This window comes from Leptosomus discolor, chromosome 6 (assembly GCF_034619465.1).
Source record: "Leptosomus discolor isolate bLepDis1 chromosome 6, bLepDis1.hap2, whole genome shotgun sequence".
In the NCBI taxonomy this organism is placed as follows: Eukaryota; Metazoa; Chordata; class Aves; order Leptosomiformes; family Leptosomidae; genus Leptosomus; species Leptosomus discolor.
The window spans coordinates 40,489,336-40,512,152 of record NC_141396.1 but is presented as its reverse complement, the minus strand read 5'-3'; the positions used below and the strand labels follow the sequence as shown (position 1 = coordinate 40,512,152).

General features: G+C 41.6%; 2 protein-coding genes across 3 annotated transcripts in view; one reads left to right on the top strand and one right to left on the bottom strand.

Annotated features, from left to right (window-relative positions):
- PRKG1 (protein kinase cGMP-dependent 1) overlaps positions 1-22,817 on the top strand; it is a 527,430-nt gene that overhangs the window by 331,393 nt on the left and 173,220 nt on the right. The window lies entirely within an intron of this gene.
- LOC147415358 (uncharacterized) lies at positions 1,197-2,111 on the bottom strand. Its single transcript, XM_086466727.1, is given in 2 exon segments — positions 1,197-1,460; positions 1,463-2,111. Coding segments are annotated over 2 exon segments (906 nt in total). The 3' UTR covers positions 1,197-1,203.

The window sequence follows — 22,817 nt, the reverse complement described above, 5'->3', positions numbered from 1 at the left end:
CCAGAAGTGCATCTTAGGGTGAAATTGTACTGACTAGAAGTGGGAGACAAATTAAGAGAGACAAAAGGAGGAGAGCATTTGGAAAGAGGGTTGGAGATCAGTGGTGAGGTGGTGAAGTATGTACATTAAGGTTGTTAGCTGACTAAATCTGCAAAATGGGTTTTGGCTTCAAGACGACAACTTTTGTGGAGCTCTGGAATGTAAGCGAACAGAGGGGATAGCAGAGAAAGAGGAAAAGGGAAATTATTTCTGTAAGGCAAATAAATGCATCTATTCCTAATGCAACGCTAAATGTAAGAACAAATGTACTGATTCAAACCAAGAGCCCATCGAGATGAATGTCTTTTTCATGTTGGTTTTCATGATGTTGCTCAAGGCCAAAATGAAGAGGACCATCCCCACTAGGATGGGTGCGCAGTCCAAGCCTTTGAAGGCCAAGAGCATCGTCTTGAAGGGCGTTCACAACCACAAGATCTGTTCGTCACCTACCTTTAGGATGTCCAAATTTTCAAAGACAGCCCAAGGAGTGTCTCTAGGTGGAACACGCTAGACTGTTACATCATGATCATGTTCCTTCTGATCTCAGAGTCAACGAAGAACTCTGTCAAGTTACCCCAGTTTTACTTTCACTATTGCTGCCCAGGCTGACAAGCAGCAGATCAAACATGCAATCCTTGAACTGTGCTACTGATACGGTGACAAGAAAAATTATGTGCAGATTATGATCTGCTGGATAGAGTCAGGAAGGCTAGAAACATCTAAACAGCATCTCCCAAAAGCTGTTAGGTGAGATAACAAAACTTGAAAATCAGCTAACCTTCCTCTACTGTGCCCCATACTGTGTGCGGGAGCTGCGTGAGGACTCTGGCACGATCAATGTGATCTAACAAGTGAACCTTTATTTCCATGTTTCCAGTGCAATTTATAACCCTCGACCACACCCAATAAATACAGATTGGCTTCATCGCAAATAACAGCCCATAGTCCGACCTGATTGGCCACATTGCGAGTCATGTTCAAGTCACGTTCACAAATGTTCACACCCATCTTCTTCAAGAAATTAAAACCGCGTCATTAATGGCGGCTGTCTCTTCTCCTGCACCTGTAAGATGTTCATGCCCCCTGCACCGGAAGTTGTTTATGCTTTCAGCAGTTCCGGTACGTCCCAGCTCAGATTCTCTGGAAAGGCTGTTCACATGTCCCTTATTTCATAAATGTCCTCTCATACATCCCCCTTCTTTTTTTTTGAACAATCCAGACTTGTTTTACAGCCCGCTCGATCATTGAGCTTATGTACCGTAGGATACAAGGTAGCATCAGCAGTACAATTAATATCATGATAGCAATAAGGATACCATACTTTACCCAGTGTAGTAACCATCCACTTATACCCCAAGAACTCAACCACGCGTCCAGTGGAGAATGATCAATGCCAATCTTTTTCATATTCTTTTGTAGACTTTGTATATGCTTGTGAAATGATCAGAAAGATTCATGCACCACAATCCCTAAAAATCTTCACACCCATGACCTAATGTCAATAACAAAAAATCTATAGCAGCTCTATTCTGTAATACTGCATGTCTAACACTATCTACATCTTCCAGCAATTCTGTTAGTATGCTTGAGGTCAGATGAATTTGCTTAGCAGTCCAGCATGCTAAATGCGATAGTTCACGCAAGGCGTTGCCCCCAACAGCTCCTGGCAAAAATAATGATAAAGCAATTCTAGAAGCCCTTCCCAAAAGCTGCACGTTATCGTTACAATCAGGCGTCAGCTGTGATAAGTCTCTCTTTAAGCGATTACGACTTCTAAGCTGTAGTATAGAAGGTGCAAAAAGTGTCAGTTTCCCAAGATAACATGGTCCCCCAATTACTTTTTTCGGAATCCCTTGCCACGCTCTATCTCCGCAAATTAAAAAGATACCCTCCGGTAACGCCTTAGCACTACCATTGTTCCAAATACTCACTTCGTTCCCTAGTGTTTCCCATCCAACTGCTCCATCACAGTAACCATTTTTGCTCCTGTAATCATACCATGGGGAAGGACTGGTTAATTTCGTCCATCCAGTCCAGTCAAATTTTTTGTGCACATCACCTCCTATAACCATTCTACCTGCAAAGCCAAAGCAAGAAGTATTGCCATAGCTAGAACCTACCAAATCTAATTCCTGCGGATCCCACGGTAATGTTTTGTTGAGGTGTTGAATGATCAATGCCGTTGCCAACCCCGTCATATTTTTACCTCCTTTTTTACAATTAGGCAGAACCTGGGTTTGTTTGAATATTGCAAAGCATGTGCAATTGACAACACTTTCGATTAAGATGGAACTATTTGAGACAAACCCGGTCCAATCTCACGGATTGAAATACGGAACTCCAACCAAGCATGTTCGAAAAGGATCAGAAGGAGTGGCCATAGATAGACAAAAGGCATTGTTCCCTGTTTCATTGGCCCATGTTGCCCACATATTCTGTCGGATGTCAATTCTATGCAGAGCAGTTGTCATCATCAGTAGACTGCAGGCTGTCACTGTTTGTCTCCACATCCTTGTTTGTGTCCGGTATATATGGCCTCACCCACTTTGCTGGAACCCACAGTGGTCCATTACCCGTAAGTAAGCACATATATCCCCTACCCATTACTTTTAATTCTGCTGGTCCTTCCCATTTTCCTGTTTTTAAATCCTTATAGAGCACTAGGCCTCGTGTTTCTGCCTTCCAGAACGAACCCATTCCTTTGCCGTGCATTAACATGGGTGGCTCCTCACTGTTACCTGCTAAACGTAAAAAATTCAAAACATACAATGCTTTCATTAATCGATCATTAGGTGACCAACCCTGGATTCTCCCTTTTTGTTTTAACAACATCGCTTTTAGTGTCTGGTGAGAGCGCTCAACAATTGCCTGACCGGTAGGAGAGTGAGGTATACCTGTACGATGGTTAATACCCCAAAGATTGCAAAAATGTGCAAAGCGAAGCATAAGCAGGTGCGTTGTTTGTCTTAATTTCAAGTGGAACGCCTAAAACAGCAAAGCATGCATAAAGCTGTCGCTCAACATGTCGTGTAGTTTCGCCAGTCTGTGCGGTAGCTGTCCCACCTGTCTTTTTTTTTTTTTTTTTTTAATTTTTTGTGAGAAGAGGCAAAGTGCGGTTAACAAAATATCTTCTATATAATGATAACAATAACACTCCGTCTCACTCACTCACGCATTCAAATATTGATAACCAGTTTTTACACTATCACACAAGGAGCTCCTTTACACCATTCACACAAAAGACATAAGAAGACACTTGCAAATATGATTACTACAATAGCGTTAAGCAGACTAACCCCATTCATGTAGTTAAATATCAGTGCGAGTGGTGAAAATACACATTGACATCAATGCCGATCGGTGCACAGTGTGAACATTTAGCAAATTACAGAAACAGACCAGAAAGAATACCTTTTTCCGTAGATGGACCGTGTCTGCCCCTGCAGCGAGCCAGATGAGTCAGGGAGCCCCTCCGAGAAAGGGTCCCGGGGTGCGCCTAGGGAGTCCCGGTCCTCATTGGCTCCTGCAGCCGAACAGAGATTGTCACATCTGGGTTGTCAACTGAATCTGAGAAAACTCAATAACAACTACGTGTTATCAAGCAGGTATTCTCCATTCTCCATTGCACTTCAAGAAATCTGTCAAAGGCTTTTATATCTTTTATGCAGATCCCCCTTTTTTTTTTTTGTGGGGTTTTTTTTTTTTTTAGATTATCTTTACAAGGAACTTGAGAGCTCTTTCATAATGAATACTGCTTTTCAAATTACACAACTTTATAGGCAACCTGTAAATGAATCCTGAATTTCTTTGCCTGCTTTAGATAAAATGTCTCATATTTTACAGTCAGCTAACATCCAGAATAAAAATAGCATTATGAAGCTTTCTTTTTGACCAGACGCATACAGATCGTAAGACAGTTTAAAAAATAGTTTTAAAACAAGGACCTGCTTTGACCCTATTGCAATGACTGAAAAATTAAGCACTTTTTAAACCTGCCTGTCAAGCACAAACCTACAGTGCAATTAGAATTTGGTACGCCGTGTAACTGAGAAAGTTTGATTTACAGAGGGACTGAAATGAGTTTACATTGGCTCGTAAGGTGACCTATTGTCCCACAATTGAAGCATCTCTTTTGCTTGCCTCCCTCCTTTCTATCTATGAGGGGTCGAACAGCACTGTATACAGCAGCAGCAAGTAAGGACGCGGTACCATTGGTGCGTTCTATAACTTCAAGCATATCAGCTACTTGTGCATCTCTGGGTAGGGTACTTAAAGCTCTTTTTGTTGTATCATTAGCATTCTTAAAGGCAAACATTTTAAAAATCTTTTCCTTCATTCCCTCATCCAAATCTGGATGACTTTTAATAACCTGATCTAAACAATCAATAAAAGAAGGAAAACTTTCTTGTGGACCCTGCTTAATATTGGGAAAGGAATATACCTTTCCTGGTTCCCTGATTGAAATTATTGCTTGGTAAGCTAACTGCTGTGACAATTGTAATACCTCTCCTATAAAACCGTGTTGTAAGCCCGTATTTGCAAAAGGACCTTGGCCCATTAACATTTGGGCTTGTATACCATACAATGGATCTCCCTGCTGCCGAGGTTGTGCAGCTTCGCGGTCGCAGAGTTGCTGCCATGCCTTGGTAAACATAAGCTGTTGAGAAAGGGACAAAAGAATGTTAGCAACCTGTTGTGAATCATATGGTAACAGAACATCTGCTGTAAAAATAAATTGTAATAATTGTTGAGTATAACTAGTTTGAAGCCCATATTGTGATACTGCTGAACGTGCTTTTTCAAGGATTTTCCAATCAAACGGTTCCCATTTTCTACCTCCTGCCTGATCTGTAATGATAGGAAAGGCAGAAGGAAGAAAATTTCCTTCAATTAGGGCATCACAAATAACTCCTTTCCATCTTCATCCTGCTTCTTGTTCATTTAATAGTGTATTTGACAATGAAGTAGTTGGCACAGGCATTTGCGACAAAGGCACTGGTAGTGATGATGGTACAGCAAAAGAATTATTAGTTGCAGCATTTTCTGGATTCTTCTTGTTGCTGTCCTCTGCGGTATTGAGTTCCGATAGTTTGTTTATGAGTTGCTGTAGGACTTCATCAAGCAGCTCCTTTTTCTGCTTTTGTTTCGACATGATCCCCGGAGAAAGAGAGTCTTCCTGTAGGTGGGCCGTTGTGACGGTGTGATAAGGGCGGGATTCTGGGTGGGTCGTTGTGACGTCGGGGATAAGGGCGGGATTTTGGGCAGGTCACTGTGATGTCACCATAAGGGCGGGATTCTGGGTGGGTCCTTGTGACATCGCCATAAGGGCGGGATTCTGGGTGGGTCGCTGTGTCGTCAGGATAGGGGTGGGATTTGGGTGGGTCTGCTGGTTCACGTACTTCCCCCTTTTCTTTGCCCACACCCCCTTGTAGTTTTTCCGCGTTCTCTTCCGAGTCCCTTGTTACTGCGATCGGGTCGGCACCGTTATGGTGCACCTCCTCCTCTGAGGGCGCAGTCCCCGCGGAGGCCTCTCCAGCCCCCGAACTCGCGATTTGTGTCTGATTAGCAGGGGTCAAGGGAGGTGGAACAGGAACAGAAATTCGTGTAGAAAAGGTAGAAGTAGTAGCTGTTGGCGAAGAATCACCTGAGGAGGGGGTAAAGGCAGCAAAGGCAGAAGCTGCAGCAGCCCTTTCAGCTTTCGTACTACGCAACATCTCCATAAGCAATTTCCGTAACGTGGCGTACTTGCCTGCTTCTTTTGCTCTCACTCCCCCCGAGCTTATATCTTCCCATAACTCTTTATCTATGGCCTCCCACGTAGCGAGTTCAAAAGCAACTCCCACAGAAGGGATTAAACTTCTATTCCATGCCCATAATAACAGCCCTTTAAGAGCCAAGGATTCATACTTAAGTCCTCTCACTGAGAGTATGTGTTGGAGCAGATTTAGGACAGCCTCCTGTTGCTTGTCCAACCCCATCTGTCTCCCCGACCGCACACCTGATCAGGGTGAGATTCCGTAGTCGTTTCACGACGAGGTGCGCACCTTCCTTTTCTCTCCTTCTTCCTGGTAACTATGTGAGTCACCGCTTAGCGACTGGGCGGATCGCTGATACTCTTTTTATCTTTTTTTTTTTTTTATTACTCCGCCGGGGCAGCGGATCTCTTTCAGTCGGCCTTCCACCCTCTTCCTCTCCAAGTCTTGCAACTTTGTTCTGAGGAATCTCAGGGTCCCTGTTCAGGCGCCACTTGAGGGAGCTGCGTGAGGACACTGACACGATCAATGTGATCTAACAAGTGAACCTTTATTTCCATGTTTCCAGTGCAATTTATAACCCTCGACCACACCCAATAAATACAGATTGGCTTCATCGCAAATAGCAGCCCATAGTCTGACCCGATTGGCCACATTGCGAGTCATGTTCAAGTCACGTTCACAAATGTTCACACCCATCTTCTTCAAGAAATTAAAACTGCGTCATTAATGGCGGCTGTCTCTTCTCCTGCACCTGTAAGATGTTCATGCCTCCTGCACCAGAAGTTGTTTATGCTTTCAGCAGTTCCGGTACGTCCCAGCTCAGATTCTCTGGAAAGGCTGGATTGTTCACATGTCCCTTATTTCATAAATGTCCTCCCACAACTGACCATAAGAAGCCCAGGAAAGAGTAGAACTAGGGAGAAGTAGTAGATACGTAATTTGACTGCTTTGCAGCTGAGCTGGCTTTCTGACTTCTGTCCGTGGAAAGCTCCAAATTGTTTCTTTCTTCTGAAGCATGCATACGTGACATTTTTCAACCCTCTCTTTCCTGTTAGCATAACTCAAGCAAGATGAATTGTATGCCACCCACAATTTTACTCCAATTTGCAGAGCTGTCAAGTAGTCTCTTCCTTTCTCTGAGAATGCACTGTTCCTTCTATCACCTCACATTGCATGAACCCTACAGGACTGCTGTGAGAGGGAAGAATGAATGACTGATCTGCATTAGAGCACGTCTATTACGTGGCAATTTTAGCTGGAAAGTATAAGTGGATGGAATCTTGCCACATCACAAGAAGGGCCAGCTTTGAAGAGGGCACCTGGAAACAGTGGAGACTCTTTCAGGGCAGATGTCCACCTAGCTCATTCTTGACTGAGGTCTACAGCCACCTTGAGTCCACAGTGAAGGTTAAAATCATCATTTTTTCATAATTGTGAGCAAAAGGATAGGCAAGAGGGACCATGAAGCAGACAGAAGACCAACTCAGCTTTGAGCACAGTTAGCACAGGAAGGTTTAATAGTGTTATAGGACTCCTCACTGATCCTCAAGATGAAGAATGAATTCATAATTGTATGCAACAAAAAAACCCTTTTCTATACACTGTCCCTTTTGTTTGGTTGGTTTGGCTTTTTTTTTAAGATGAGACAGACCTACAGCATAGCCCTTGACTCTCTGAAGGTCACATTAAATTCAGCGTGCCATGAGGAGCTACTCAGAGTTATACCTGGGGCTTTAGTGGGGAAGGCTAAGATGACTTGAGAGGGTTTGCAAGACTGAAATTTTAGTCTACTGTGTTTTGGTTAGATAAATCATGTGTTCTAGCCAGCATTGGGGAAAACAGACATTTTAGAAAGCCACGCATACCACCACTAGCTTTGTGTTTTTAGCTTGGGATTTATTACCATAAATGACAAAATGGAGTACACAGAGTGCCACATCCCAGGCTGTAATTCATGCAAAGTGCCACGAATCCGTGCGTGTGTCAACAGGGCGCAGCTAATGGGCTGCCAAGGGGCACGGAGCCCCCCTGTGTAAGAGCAACAGGAAGCAATGGTGGGTTGGAGGTGGGCAGTCAGCTGAGATGGGCACAGCGAGGAAGAGTGTTAATGAGTTACCACAGCAGGTGAGGATGGTGGCAGCCTCCAGCATGCAAACTGGAGAGTAAATAAGATGTCAAGAAGCAAACTAGGGGTGGCCTAAAGGCAGAAAGAAAGAAAAGGCTGTTGTATTTCCTTGGGCAGGCATGTGAAGGATTCAGGGATGGCTTTGTGTGAGAAGCTTGAGTAAGGCTGCAGACAGTGAAGATACCTAGGGTGCCCACAGGAGCTCTCAGGAGGTCCTTGCACCTCCCGGGCTCATGCATAAAGTGTGAAGACAGCCTGTGATACAGGTTTTGTGGTATTTCAGTAGCCCTGGTTGGAAAAAAACCCCCACGTTTCGGCTTTGGAAATTCCATAAAATCTTGCTGTCTGGTCTGTTTTTTACAACGTTGCTTTAAATTCAGATTGTGCTGGGGACACTTGAGGATACCTCAAAGGAAGTTTGTTTGCAGGCAACTGAGCATGTGTGCAGGCAGGCACTGAAGCAGAGCTGAAATGATGCACCACGGTATCAAACTGTCAAATTTCTTCTGCCCTTTAACAAGAAAAACAGTCTTTCTCGTTTAGTGGAGAGAAGGTCAGGTTAAGATTTTTCTTAAATGCTTTCTGTAATGAATTATTTCAGTAGCTGCAATGTAGCCTCCATAATTCCTTGTGAATGCTGTTAATGCATATGAAGGGGCTGGGGCAGATACTTTTTAAGTAACGGAAGTTTAATATTGACCAAGCATCTTTTAATCTAAGGAAAATCTTTACTGGAGGCAATGTACCACAAGGAAAAGGGAGGAGAAGTGCAAAGAAGGCAAAGTCTCATGTTGCAGGAGGAAGGGGGAGGAATAATTGCTTTTTTTTTTAAATGTGGGAGCATTTCAGTCAAGGTGGCTGCAGTAACCCGATTAAATGCATCAAGGGGGTTGAAGATAGCAGCCGCTGGACTGCCTTGAAGATAGCATTGGTCTTGGTGTCAGCTGTATTTGAAATGTGGATTAATACAAATGGGAATAAGTTTGTACCTCATTTTAACACCATTGAATCTTAGTCTCATAGAATGGTTTGGGTTAGAACGGACCTCTAAAGACCATCTAGTCCAACTCCCCTGCAGTAAGCAGGGACACCTTTAGGTACATCAGGTTGCTCAGAGCCGCATCCAACCTGGCCTTGAACACTGCCAAGGGTGGGGCTTCTACAACCTCTCCGGGCAGCCTGCACCAGTGTTTTACCACCCTCAGCACAGAACATTTCTTTCTTATGTCTCATCTGAATCTACCCTCTTTGCACAGAGCTATTACTTTGCACACCAAAGTAAGTCTCGATGGGGCGTGCTGTGATTTCCCTTTTATTACTTACTGCTGCTGATCAGCAATTTGGCATTAAGAAATTTACCCAAGTCAGGTGACAGACAGTGACTTTGCTCCTAACGTCCACCCATGGGGCAATTTAGGGCTTTGCAGAAATTAGGAATTAATGTGTCTAGTAGGAAACAGCCAGTTGCAGTAACCGGGGAGTGCAGACTGGAAACCGTGGGCTGTGTGACGGAGGCCACAGCAGGTAGCAGGTATAAGACGTCTGCAGATGGTGAGCTTTTTGAAGCGTTTGACTTTCTTTGCCCATTTTTTTTTCCATTCAACTCATAGTTTTCTTGGTGAGGCAAAATCTAGTTTGCTGGTAGGATTGCTGTGCTACATGAGATAGCGTCTTTACATTTCAAAGGAAAACAAAGCCACGTGAGGGTTTTTCCCCCCCATAGTGACTCTATCAGTAAGGAAAAACACCTTCAAAGATGCACTCGTGATCTCAATAGGCACAAGATCTTATTTTGGTTTAAATTACTGCCTTCTCCTTTTAGGTTATTCTATTGTAGTGGTTCCAAGTCAACATCGTCTGGGTAAAATCTGTTCTGCAGGTCCACATGTAGCCATTTGGGCTCTTCAAGCTTATTTGCATAGGAAGAAAAGAGAAAGACAATTCCTTCATTGCTAAATGTTAAAAGATAATAGCAATGAAGCTTTGTAACATTGCACAGAAGGAAGGAAGGAAGGAAAGATCATGCATAAAGATTCATGGTTGCAGGAGTAAAACACAACAATAACAAAACAATTCAGCTGAGTCAGCCATCCGGCCAACTAAACTGGAAGAGAGAAAGTTTTTCTTAAATGAGCAGCAAAAACCAAGAAGCAATTGAAAACTAAAGAAATTTCATGATTCTGGTCAGTCAAAATACCCTTACTCATTCATATGGCAGGCCGCACAGAGCAGATGCTCTCAGGAAGACCGATGGAGTGTCTCATTCTTTAGTTTAAGAAAAAAAAAATTCAAAACACTGCCCCAACAGCAGCTCCAAAATAGTTTTCTTGCCATTTTCCTGGAGGTAAATGCAAGGATGGGCTGTGCTTCTCTTTTGTAAAGCTTGCTGAAGATAAGCAGCCTAGGAGCCCTGGGAAGCAAGGGAGTGGGTCAGTGTCTCTGGGAAAGGCAGAGACAGCTAAAAACTGAAGTCAAGCCAGAATAAGGTGGCACCTGTCAATGAATTAATCCATTCTGTGTGACAAGTTAACAGAAATGCTTTTCTTTGTGGTGTTTTGTGGATGTTCTTGCAGGATTGTATGAAGGCTGGAGTTCTAGGAACACTTGTATTTCTGGGGTGGTTTAGCCTCCTGCTTCAGTATAGCTGCTGATTAATCAAGGTGACGTGATGTCAGGAAATAAATCTTGGACTTTCTCTTGACGGTTAGACTTCAAAATTCATGGTGTGTATTTTTACTTTTTATTTTTAATTTCTGAATTCTCCTTTTTTAGAGTGGATGCTGTCTCTTTTATTTGTCATCAGTTATCATTTCTTCCCGTGAGAAGAATCACGTTTTGCTTTTCAACGCTTGTACGGTGTGATCTCGGGTACAGATCAATCAACAGGACATAATTACTGGTAAACCAAGTGTTAGTGTGGTTTTATACTGATACAAATGGGACCAGAATCTGGTCCTCTGTTGTTGCAGTGGTGCTTCAGAGCCACCGGGGATGGCTCTGACATCCTGCCTGTTTGGGGACAGAAAATTCTTGTCGGTAGTTTTACATCAAGTCAAAACCAATCCTGGCTCACTACCTAACCATTGGTTGCTGTCACGATTTGGAGGACATCAGATTTCTGAGCTCCAAAGAAACCAGGCTGAGAAACGACTTAGACATTTGTGTTTTATGCAGCAGCAAAGAAATTAAGCTTTTCACAGCTCAGTGCAGAACATTAGGCAGAACTGGAGATTTATTAGGGTGTTAGGGTTTGTTTGAAGTAATTCATCCTTACCAAAATAGCATTTTGTATTGTAATACTATGTGGATGTTTGTGGCTGTATATAGCAAGAAGATTGTTTTTCATTGCTTGCTAAAATATAGTGAAGAGTAGACTGCTTAAGATTTTGGCTTTATACTGCAAATATTAAAGTAGATTAAGTTATTAGATATTAAGGTTATTTTATTCTGATCACATTATAGTTTGGAAAGGTAGGGTGATCTCTGAGTGAAGGTCTGCAGCAGTTAGCTATATCCTGGACAGCCTTGGATGGCTTCGTTGAGGTTTCCCTTACAAGAGATGAGCTGAGGAGGCAGCCCAGAGTAACCAGGCAAGACTTGTTGTTATTTTGCAAATGCTATACAGTGGTAATCTCTGAGCCTTTGATCTCTCAGCTATTTAAAATGCCCAGGTTAGTCATTCACACCCTAGCTGTGGCAGAACAGGGCTGAACTTTGATGCTTTGTATTAAAGATATATGAATTGTGATGAATTGCAAAAGATGAGGTATCTTGGAGGTTTTTCAGAGCATGGTTTGGTTTATGCTTTGCATTTATGTTTTGTTTCAAGATGACCAATGAAGAGTAGCAGTTGAGACTTTTAGTGGATGGATTAAGTAGAGGGATGTTCTGCAGAGCTGTAGAGAGATGCGAATAGGCAGTCTCTGATCTTGTAAAATAGAAGATAACCTGGATGTCATGAAGGGAACTAGAAGATACACCTGATACTTGACCAGTTTGGTGGCGTGCAGGCAAAGCAACATAGGGTGACAGTTAAGCCCAGCCTGAACCAAAACCACCTGCAGGCTGCCAGAGGTACTCAGCTGTCCAAGAAAGCCAGCTGAGGACAGTCCCAGTATGGGATCCTATACCAAAAGAGTGAAAGAGAGAGACAGAAGACAAAACAACATTGAAATGAAATGCGGTATTTAGGAGATACTTGTAGGTCAACAGGCAGCTGCTGAAATGCATTGACATTAATGACTGTCTTTCAGGATATCTAACGAAGGGTGGTGGTGATGAAGTAGGACCTATAAAAAAAGCGAAGTATAGACATGTGATAAGCAAAAGCATACGAGAAAAAATACAGAACTAATAGTGCTAAAGGCCATGCAGAAGCAAAAAATGAATAGTTGTAATATTGGTCCCACTCTCGGTTGTAAGGTGTGGAAATGGTAATGCTGTCACAAGAAGGAAAATGAATTGGAAATGGTGGAAATATGCAGTAATCCAGCTGTTCAGTATGTTGATGATAAAATTCAACAGCTTTTAGACTTACTTATTTTAAAATCAACATGTCTAGGTAGCTTGCATCAAAGAATTACTTTAAGGGTTGTTGAGGGTGGGTTTTTGGTCATTAACACTGATTTTAATTAATCTTGCAACAGCTTAGAGTTTCTGGAAGTGGAACACAGAGTTTATGTCAGGCTGCTGTTGCTAATGGGCTGATATTGATCTTGGACAAAATACATAGCAACTGAAATGGTATTCAGATGGTAAAAGAAGACGATAGGGTTGTGAGAAACAGTGGGCTTGTGAGAAGTAAGCCTTGGGAGATGTTTTTCTGGTCTTTTATTGTGGAAACAAATCTGGATGATAAGTGTGGAAGAGTTGACATTTTGTAATCAGACACCTGTGAGGGGCTTGACCTGGCATGAAGCAGCTGAAACGTAACTTAGAAAAGGGTTGGAGGGTCTGCATCAGTGACTGGAAATTAAACTAATGCAATGCTAGGCCAAAAAAGATTGAAGAAGGCCTTGGACCAACAGTCAAAACCACAGCAGTTGCATGGGCTTGCATATGGCGTGCTCTCTGCAGCTGCAAGGTCTTGCACCACTCAGGTGGCCATAGTTCAGTAGGGACACAGACAGGTACATTGCACAAAGTTGAGAAAAAAGCCATGGGAGTGAGTATGGGGTTGGAAAAGATGCCTGATACTGAGGGACGCAAGGACCTCAGTACATCCAGTCTAACCTATAGGAGACAACAGAATAATACGGTCACAGTTGTCAGGAGGCTTTACAGGGAGAAGTCTTTAATAAAAGGCTCTTAAAAAAAGGAAGAAAGGTGACCAGAATTTGAGCTAGGATAGCAATAAGTCTGATGTTATGACAAAGGTAATTCTTAACTGTTGAAACAATATGAAAAAGATAAAGATGGATTTTATGACTCATTTCAAAATAAAATTTTAATATTTTCCTAAAAATTGCATTCTGCTTTAAGCAATTAGTTCAAGAAATCCGAAGTCCTGTGTTGTATCAGGAATCAGAGTACACGGTTTATTATCTGACTTTTATAATTTACTAATCTGTTATTTGTAATTTGATTGATACCCATTGAGAATGATTCATGCAAGTATGGATACTAATTTTAAAGTTTAGGAGGAATCACAGAAAACTTAGTCCTGCGGCCTTTATCCAGGCAGAATACAATAGTCTTTACTCCTTCATTTGTAAAACAATACTGATACAGTTTGCTGGCAATGTAGAAAATAGCAAGGGGTGTGATGCTTGTCCCATTTAGCTCTCTTTTATGGCCATAGATGTTCCCGGTTTGTCATCCTGCCTCTGTGCCCACGCATAATGTTGCTCATGGTTTGACCAGAGTGGCTGAATTGGGCCAAGTGTTGAGAGCTCCCATCCAAAGAGGTCAAAGCACTTCAGCTTCTTTTAGGTGATCAGTATCAGATTATGAATCTGTTAATCAATGGGTTGGAAATCAAAGTGAAAGTACAAACACAGCAGGTTTAGGAGTGGATGTTGCATCTGACTGCTCTGAAAGTCTCAGGAAGGTAGACTCACCTTGCTGGGTGAAAAGCAAAGACAACATGATAGATTTGAGGAGCCAGGTCTGTTTCTTAACCTTCTCTTTCAAGGGTAAGTTTCCTATGACCCATTTAACTCTGTTCCCTCATGGGACCCAAAGCCAGACTTGGAGCCCTTGGTTAGTGTGCAGCCATTTGATAGTCACAGACATTTCAGAGCTCATCCTTGTGTCTGACGTTCCTCATAAAAAAGCATTTATCCACCTATCCAACATGTTACCACACCAGACAGTCCCTATTCTTGTGTCTATTTTCAACCTCAAATTACAAATAGATACCTACCAAAGCATCTGGCAGTCTCCTGTCCTCAAAGGAATTGTTCGGCAATGCTCAGGAAAAGGATTTCAGCAGTGCCAGGTGTCTGCTTTAAAATATTGTGCTTTTTGACCAAGCAAAGTGAAACTGGCCTTCTTGGTGGCAGCCACTCCGAAACTTTTCATATGCTGGTAGAAATGCAGTTGGAGACTTCCAAACTTCACTTCCTTTTGCTCGGTTAATAGTCACATGTATCAGCTCCTATGTGAAAGGAGGATTATTATCTTTATTATTATTTTTATTTTTCAAATGAGTGAGTAACTTGAGCTTTTCTTGAAAAGTTGCATGCTGATGTTTAGCTTCTGTATCTTTTTTTTCCCCCTCTTTTAAGAAGAAATGCCTGAATTTCACTGCAATGTATTTGATCACATATGGAAGCCTTCAGCTTGTTAGAAGACTTGGGAGTAAGTAATATTTTTACATGCCTTAAATTATTTAACAGATTTTCAGTTACAATTGACTAAGCACCTACATCTACGAAGAAAGAAGAGGGCTTTGGTGATACAAATATAATTGCCCAAATGATGATGCTTGCATGGGGTTGAACAGTCTATCAATCTGCACCCTAAACCAATAGATACTGAAAACTGGGCTGTAAGTAACACCCTAGATGTTCTTCATTAGTTATTCTATGTGCAACATGGCTTCCAGAAATCAGTGTCAATCTATTACTGCTTTTTCTCTTTTGCTCCAAAGTGATAGTTAAATAGGCAGTGGACCACCCACATTAAATGAATCCCAGTGTTTCTCACCGATGGTGTTTTATTAACCATGAAGGTCTATGGCAGAGAAATGCTCTTGCCAGCACTTGTATGCAAGTGTTGGGTCTGGCCAGGGTCAATCATGCCTTTGGGTTATGTTTGCCGGTACTTTTTGTCCTTGCAAAACTGTTCATTGTCTTGAGTTGGTAACTGGAAAACCGGCTGAGGTCTGCGGTGAAAACAAAACTTTTGGAGTCTAACTAATGGGCTCCATGGAAACCACGCTTATCTGCGTGCAAATTGAGATGCCTAAAATATGTGCAATGTTAGGGAGAGAAAGAAGTAGAAAAAGCGCCTTTTTTTTCCACAGCTGGTGGAAAAGTTTGAGTACAGACTAATTGCTAGAAGGATATCTTAGGCTTCATGTTTGAAAACTGTGTATCCAAACTGCCTTTTGATCCTAATGAAAAATCTGAGTTTGCCTGCAAATACACAATGCCAAGCAAAGCATTTTGGCAAACCATTTATTTAATGAAAAATGCAGCTTTAGACCAGAATAATTTGTTGACAGAAAATTTTCAGAACTAATGAAAGAAATTTCTGCTCTCTTAGTGATGGAATCCTTGCATGATGAAATGACAATGGATATGAGGGGAGAGCAGCGGATGCCATTTGTTTCGGGCTTAGAAAGGCGTTTGACACTGTTGCCTGCAGTATTGTCATTTGGAAGCTGAGGGCGAATGGGTTGGACGCACAGATGATTTGATGGGCTGAAAGTTGGCAGAACAGTCGAGCTTGGCGAGAGGTAATTAATGGCTTTGATGTTTAGCTTGTGCCAATGAAAAGCAGAGTATGTTGGGGGTTGACACTGGGACAGATACTCCATGTCTCTATTGACAACCTGGGTGATGGGACAGTCATCTTCAGCAAATATGCATCCAGGGATAAATTAGGGGAAAGGAGCTGTTGGTGTCAAGCCAAAGAGTGGACTTTCATTTGAAAGGGACCTTAAGAAATTTGTCTGCTGGGTCAAAATCAACTTCATGAAACTCAACATGGAGTACAGGGTATAGGTTTTTGTTCCTGGGGTGGAATAACCCCATGACTCAACAGACGCTGGGAACTGACTGCCCAGATCTGAGGTCTGTAGAAGAGGACCTGGGCCATACAGTAGGGGCAAAGTTGAGTAGGAGCACAGCATGCTGTCATCATGAATAGTCCATTAGGAAGAGCATGGCTGGCAGGTCAAGGTTAAGCATTTAGTCCCTCTGCTCGGTGCTGGAGAGGCTGCACGTGGAGCAATGTGTTTTGGGCCCCAGATAAGGCTTTGAAGATTGACACAGAGGGGGTTTAACAGGGAATTTAAGAGCAATCTCCCACTGCTGCAGGGGTATTTTCAAAGGTATGAAGTCAAACTCTTTTTGATACTGGCAAGTAGTAAAACAAGGGGCAATGGCCATGAGTTGAGTTTTGGGAGGTTTGGGCTGGACAAGAGAGCACATACCTTTCCTGGAAAGGCAATGCAGGTCAGAACAGGTCACCAGAGAGGTGAGGGGTGATCTCTTTCCTCAAGAGGAGGACATGTCAAAGTATGTGTTTGTTTGAGGGTGCTGTTGTGGAAGGATTTCAGGAGGAATCTCATGAGCCAGTTTTGGATTTGTTGGTGTCTCTTTGTGTTTTGGTGTCTGATTGGACAACTGTCACTAGGCAGAGTGGAATTAAATGCAATCTGGCAGCAAGTTCATAGCCATGAACTAATATAGATCTGGTTGAAGATGAGGGGACAAGCCTGCCCTGCTGCTGTGCCCAGCCACAGAGGAGAGTGGTGGCAGAAGACTGACATGGGTATGGTGGTTACTCAGGCAGTGTTGGGTAGACTTCTTAAATAAAACCTGACACTTTCTTGACAGGAATTATACCCATCATCTTTGATTTGCTTTCCAGTAGACTCATGGTGTATAGTGTTTTTGCATCGTGTTGCCATCTTCCTATTTCGGTCTCACTTTTTCTATTGCAATAATGAGCGCTTCCAAACACCTTTGGCTTCAAAGTAGTGGCACATGTTTCTTACGAATTCACATTTTAAATAAAGTTTGAAAAGGTGAACTATACTTTAAAATTGACTGTTAAATAAATATAGCTGGGGCTTTTGCTGTCCATGGCTTTGATGGAAAAAAAAAAAGGGGAGGTGTGTATGCCTGAGTAGTTGAAAACCTGATCTTTTTATTTCAAGTTTAGATATTTATCAAGGCAAAATACTGCAGCAAGAAGTAATGCTTCACATGATGACCACCACGTATAGGAAAAATAGGTCAGGCAGGATCAGCTTCATTTCCATAGCAACTGCTTAATCGCTAGTGGAAAAGGCTAACTTAATGCCTAAGTGCTGTTTCTTTACATTAGTTTCATTGCTGGGTTGTAAATGGGCTTATTTTTACAATGTCCTGATGGGCATCAAAAAGACAATAACCAGCACTTGCCTCTCTAATAGCCTGTGTGTATTTCGATGTCATATTTTAGGCTCCTTTATATATTTCTGCACACTCAAGGTTGTAGTTTGCCAACGAACGAGCTTTCAGCTGAAGGATGTATGGGGATTTCCTCCTCCTGGCTGTGGTGACACCACTGCAGATTGGTGGGAATCTCGAGCTGTAGCTGTTTGTAGTCACCCTGAGTTAAGGACTGTGAGGTTTGCCAGGTAGTTTTTTTCTATTCAGAGATCCAGCTCCAGTGTTTACATGACAGAATAGGAAACATGAAGGTCTAACTAATGCACTTGACAACGTCACAGTGGCAACACGACTTACATGTACTTGAGTTTTATCCTTTTATTTATCATGTCTAGAACTGAAGGATATGATAAATTCCTAAAGTGACAGCAGTATGTGCAAGAAAGCTGTCTTGAGGCTTCAAACTGTGTTTAGCTACTGTGGGACGAAACTTTTCATTTATTCCCAGAACTTGCAGAGTGGTTTTGAGGAAGCTACAGAGAAGACCTTGGTATGCAACTTCCACATGCTTTGCATGAGTGAAACACAGAGTAATTTTATTATCAGGCTCATTAGATTGCTTTGACAAATACAAGTTGCTACTAATAGATTCTGCTACGACAGCGAGTCTTAAGACACAGCCAGGAAAGCTGACGTCTGGGAAGGTAGTGAAAACATGAGTAAAATTTCATACCTTAGAGGACAAATAGTAAACATTTAGTATTACACCATTACACCATTCCCAAACCCTCAAAGTCTGCTCAGGTTTGAGTGGAGATAGAAGACTTCTGATGACGCTGAGATTTGGTTTGAAACATTCAGGCAAGAATTATAATGTCAGTAAGTAGTTAGCAGTGCATTAACTTGGGAGTCCACTTTTTGTGAAGGATTCATTGAAGTTTAAATTTGCTGTGAAGCTGTTTAGTATTTACTAAGTGGTTTTGCAGGGCTAAGACCCAGCATTTTGCACAAGGCTTTAGACTTGAAAACAGCCTTTGTCCTGGCTACTTTCTCCCGGCACCACTTTTAGTAGTGCTTAGTAACATGGTGTTGGCTAAAAACATGCTTCGGGCTCCATTATAAAGGGTGCTTTAGAAACATAGATCTAAAACGGATTGCCTGATCTGAAAGATGTGTGTCCTGAATCAGAGCATTGGAAGTTATATTATTGTGGCTGGGGAAGAAAGGAAAACTTGGGATAACTGGAGTTACACCCCATAGAGTAATGTGGTGGTTAGGTGGTGCCAGTTCCTCTTTTAAGAAATAAATGGTCCCAGGATAGGAGGGATATCTGTGACACCTCTGTCTGCCAGCCACAACCTTCTTCTAATAGGATCAGTAAAAAAAGACCATGGCAAAAGTCAAAGAAAGGGATTATTTCTTCACATTATCTAATTGGCATTTATTTTCTGTACGTTGGGAAGATCCAGTACAGATTCACAAGCAGAGGCATTTTGATAACTGTTACTTAAATACATTTAGACAGATTGTGAAGGAGTGGTTTTTCTGTCTGCTGGAAAAGGCTGGCTGGTACTTTTGAAGAGAAACAAAGTGGAAAAAAAATTACCCCACCCATATGTTTTGTAAGCAAACTTGCATATCAAAGGCTTTAGCCTTCATTTCATCTTTCCTTATGGATGGCTGAGAATTATCACGTTGCCCAGCTGTGGATGAGAAAGAGACTGATGGAAAAATGAGAACTGATGTGCCACTTGTCCCTGAAATCTTTTTCTTTTTTTTTTTTTTTTTTTCCGGGCCATTTGGTAAACCTTTGTGAAAAATGTTTTTCAACACGAACAAAGATTTCTTCAAGAGTCTGATTAGCTGTCACTTCAGTTAACTCTTAATAAACACAAAACCCTTCAGATGTATGTGTTTGAATAAAGATCATGTAATCATGTTTTGCTGATTGGAAATCCTTTGGGGATTAATACGTGTTGAAGTCTATGTTTGTTCAAGCAAAAATGAAATAGCATGCACTGGCTCTTAGGAGCTTTGAAATAAAATGAAGTATCACTTCCTCTGCAAATTGTAACCATGTATATGGGAGCATAAAATGCATGAATTGGTCTAGATTTTAATCTTCGTTAGTAGTCTGGATGAAACAGTTGCTGACTGCAAATGAACTGTGTTGCTGAATACAAAACATACTGTATTGAGATGAAGAATAGGGACAGGGTCTTTGAATTCATCTTGTCACAACGCATAACTCCGAAGCACATCTTGTACTCTGAACTATATTAGAGTTTAAAGGCCAAATTAAGTAAAGAACTGGGCACATTTCCAAATGAATAGCTCATTAAACTCCAGCCTTTCATTGAGTTGTCTGCTAGGAAGCATGCAGCAAGGCCACCCTTTGATACTCTTTGGCAAGGAATAGCACATCTAATTTTGGCCTTGACATTACAAAAAGATGCTGTAGCTTCTGCTAAGGACGTGAAAGCACACTGCGTTGGAGATGAAGCTTCGGCATAGAAAAAGCTGCTGGTTTGCTATTTGGGTGTAATTAGAGGTGTGAATGAAATATTATGATAAAATTGTGTTATATTCATGGAATAATAATGATGATTCATAAGGGAAAGAGACCCTTTCTGTATTTAGACTGTGTCTGCAAAATGTTCATGATGAAGGATGCTTAAATGTGTTATACTAATGCAATCCGTTTGTGTTTATCCACTTTTATATCATGTATGTTGCAATACTATGCTTATTTGTGTTGCATGCCTACAGCATGGCAAGCTCGTCAGTAGCTAATTTGACAGGTAAAAGAAGAAAAATTGCTTTAACAAATATTTGAAATAAATCTTAAGAAGGTGGCTTAAGGAGCTTTTAATTTTAACAGAATGTCAGATTCTGCTCCTCCTCCTGATACCCAGACAAACCCCCTACAACTACCCACAACTCCTGATGGACCTAGGAGCAAAGGGAGGATGTCAGATACTTCCTGAATTATTTTTTTCTGTCATTGACTTTAACTTTCACTGCTTATACTTGTCTAGTGCCTCTTAATTTTTTATCACTGGCATTATCACTGTGCTGCGATAGCAGTGGATTTCTGAGTTTCACCCAATAGGCTGAGTGAGAGCAGTGTGTGATTACCATCGTCATCTGGACATGGTTTGTAGAGCATGGTGGGTGGTGGTGGCTCATAAAGCTTGTCCTGCTACCTGGCCAGCTGCTGGGGATATTTCATAGAATCATAGAACAGTTACCTCTTTGTGATTTACATGGTTCCAAACATTGCGTCTTTCCTCTGCATGCTTATCTCTCTGTCCTGTATCTTGGAACAAGGTGAGAAATATAATGAAGGTGATTGTTTTTTCTCTTTAAATAACCCATGGGATGAAAATGGACATTGATCTTCAAAGGCAAGGAAAAAATGTTTGCATTGTCTTTTGGTGTGAACTAGTAGCCTTTACAAGGAGGAAACTCACTCCAAGGAGAATGCTTTGAAAGTGGTACTTGTGCCCTTGCTATTGTTTCAGCCTGAGTCCGCACTATTCTGAGTATTTGAGGTGTTTTTAGCATGTGATCGTGGAATGCAGCTTGTTTGGATGGACTATGCAGCATATGGGTATGCAAAGTCTGCAGTCTCGGATGTAGACTACATCCACTGATGTACAAAACTGGTTGAAGAAGTCAAGCAGAGAAGACAGCAGTGGACTTTGAAGTGCCAGAAATATTCATAGTTTCTAGAGAAACACCATGTTGGTGCTGGTTTGAATCAGTGTTCTTTGTTACAGAGGCGGTGTATTGTGATAATGTGAGAATAGGAAGGTTATTTGCACATTCAAATGTGAAGATGCTTTTCCAACAGGAAAACACATCACATAGGGTAAGTTCTTCATTTTGTTGTGTGTGCTTGAAGATTAGAAAAAGCCCTGTGTATGCCATTCTGTAATAGCATCTTCATTCATCTCTCTGAGTAGAGTACATATTTTTTACCTGGTAATTGTTGTGATTTGTATTAGCAAAGTACAAGAAAGATTAAGTACAAAGCCTTTAATGTGATTAGAAATAGCTTTTTAGACGTGTATCTCATTTATTATATGTAATTGTCTTGAGACTTGGTAATCTGCCTTATACATACAAGTAGTGGTTTCCCTGGTTTAACAAGTTGAAGTATGAAGATATAGAAAGTATTGATTTCAAGATAGGCAAATATTATTAGCAGAAAATAAATTGTTACAGAAAGTAGCCATTGGCATTTACAACAATAGATATTGCTCGGAAGCTTTTTTTAGTGTGAAATCCTGCTGAGTAAAATTAACTTATTTGATCACTAAATTCACACAGATTAGAGGTTTAGTAAGTTCTTTTGTCTTCCTCAGCCTTACTTCACGGTGTCTTCTCTTTGTGTCACAGTGTGCATGAAAATATTCTCTAAGTGTTGTGAGGCAATTTTCTAATGACTTTGCTTGTGTTACTTACATGTGTAAAGATGGGAGTGCCTGGGGTTGTGGGATTGCAGTTCATGAGCTGACCAGAAAAAAAAAGAAAGGCTTTTTTAATGAACTACATTTTCCCTTTCATTGAATTGTAAGGGTTAAATCCATGTTGATTTGAAGAAAACAAAGAATCTGGCTCCTGTTTGGAGGCTTCCAACAGAAGTGAAAAACTGAGTGTGAGTGTAGGAGCCTTCAGCAAACTGGAGAGAAACAGAGGTCTACTCTTTTTTTCAATCTGCGTTGAACCAAAGCATATTGGTGTGTATCTGATAGATCAAGATCAAGTTCTTTTCTCATTCTTGGGCTGACTAAAACATGTTCCTCAGGATAACGTCCTAACTATGGTGTTGTCAGATATTTGGGGTGGCCCGTTGTCAGTCTCTATTAGCAAAAAGATTCCAAGTAAAGAGACTCTCCAGAAGAAGTGGAGATGTTCACCAATGCTTGAGCTTGATCTTGGGAGACTCTCACTTCCATGAGATGTTTTTTTGGCTGGCCAAGTACAGCATTTTTTCTTGCCAAACAGGAAAGGCTGAGAACAGCCTGCTCCGCACACTTGGTGTTTCCTTGATGCAAGTATTTTCCTGAGATCTTCCAAACAAAACCATATGGCAAACTGTGGTAACCCATGAGAGTAGTTTTTGAATGGCCAAAACTGCATGACTCAGTTTTAATAAATATTGTATTTGGAGGAGTAAGTATTCTTGGCTTTCCTGAGCAATTGTTGATGAGTTTTAATTAAAATGATGGCTTGGTTTTGGTTTTGGTTTTGAAATTACAGCTTTTGTTTGTTGTGTGTAGTTTGAGGTTCTGGGGAGAAGGTTCCTGCCCTGAGAGTTTTTCCTCCTCTTTGGAAGGTATC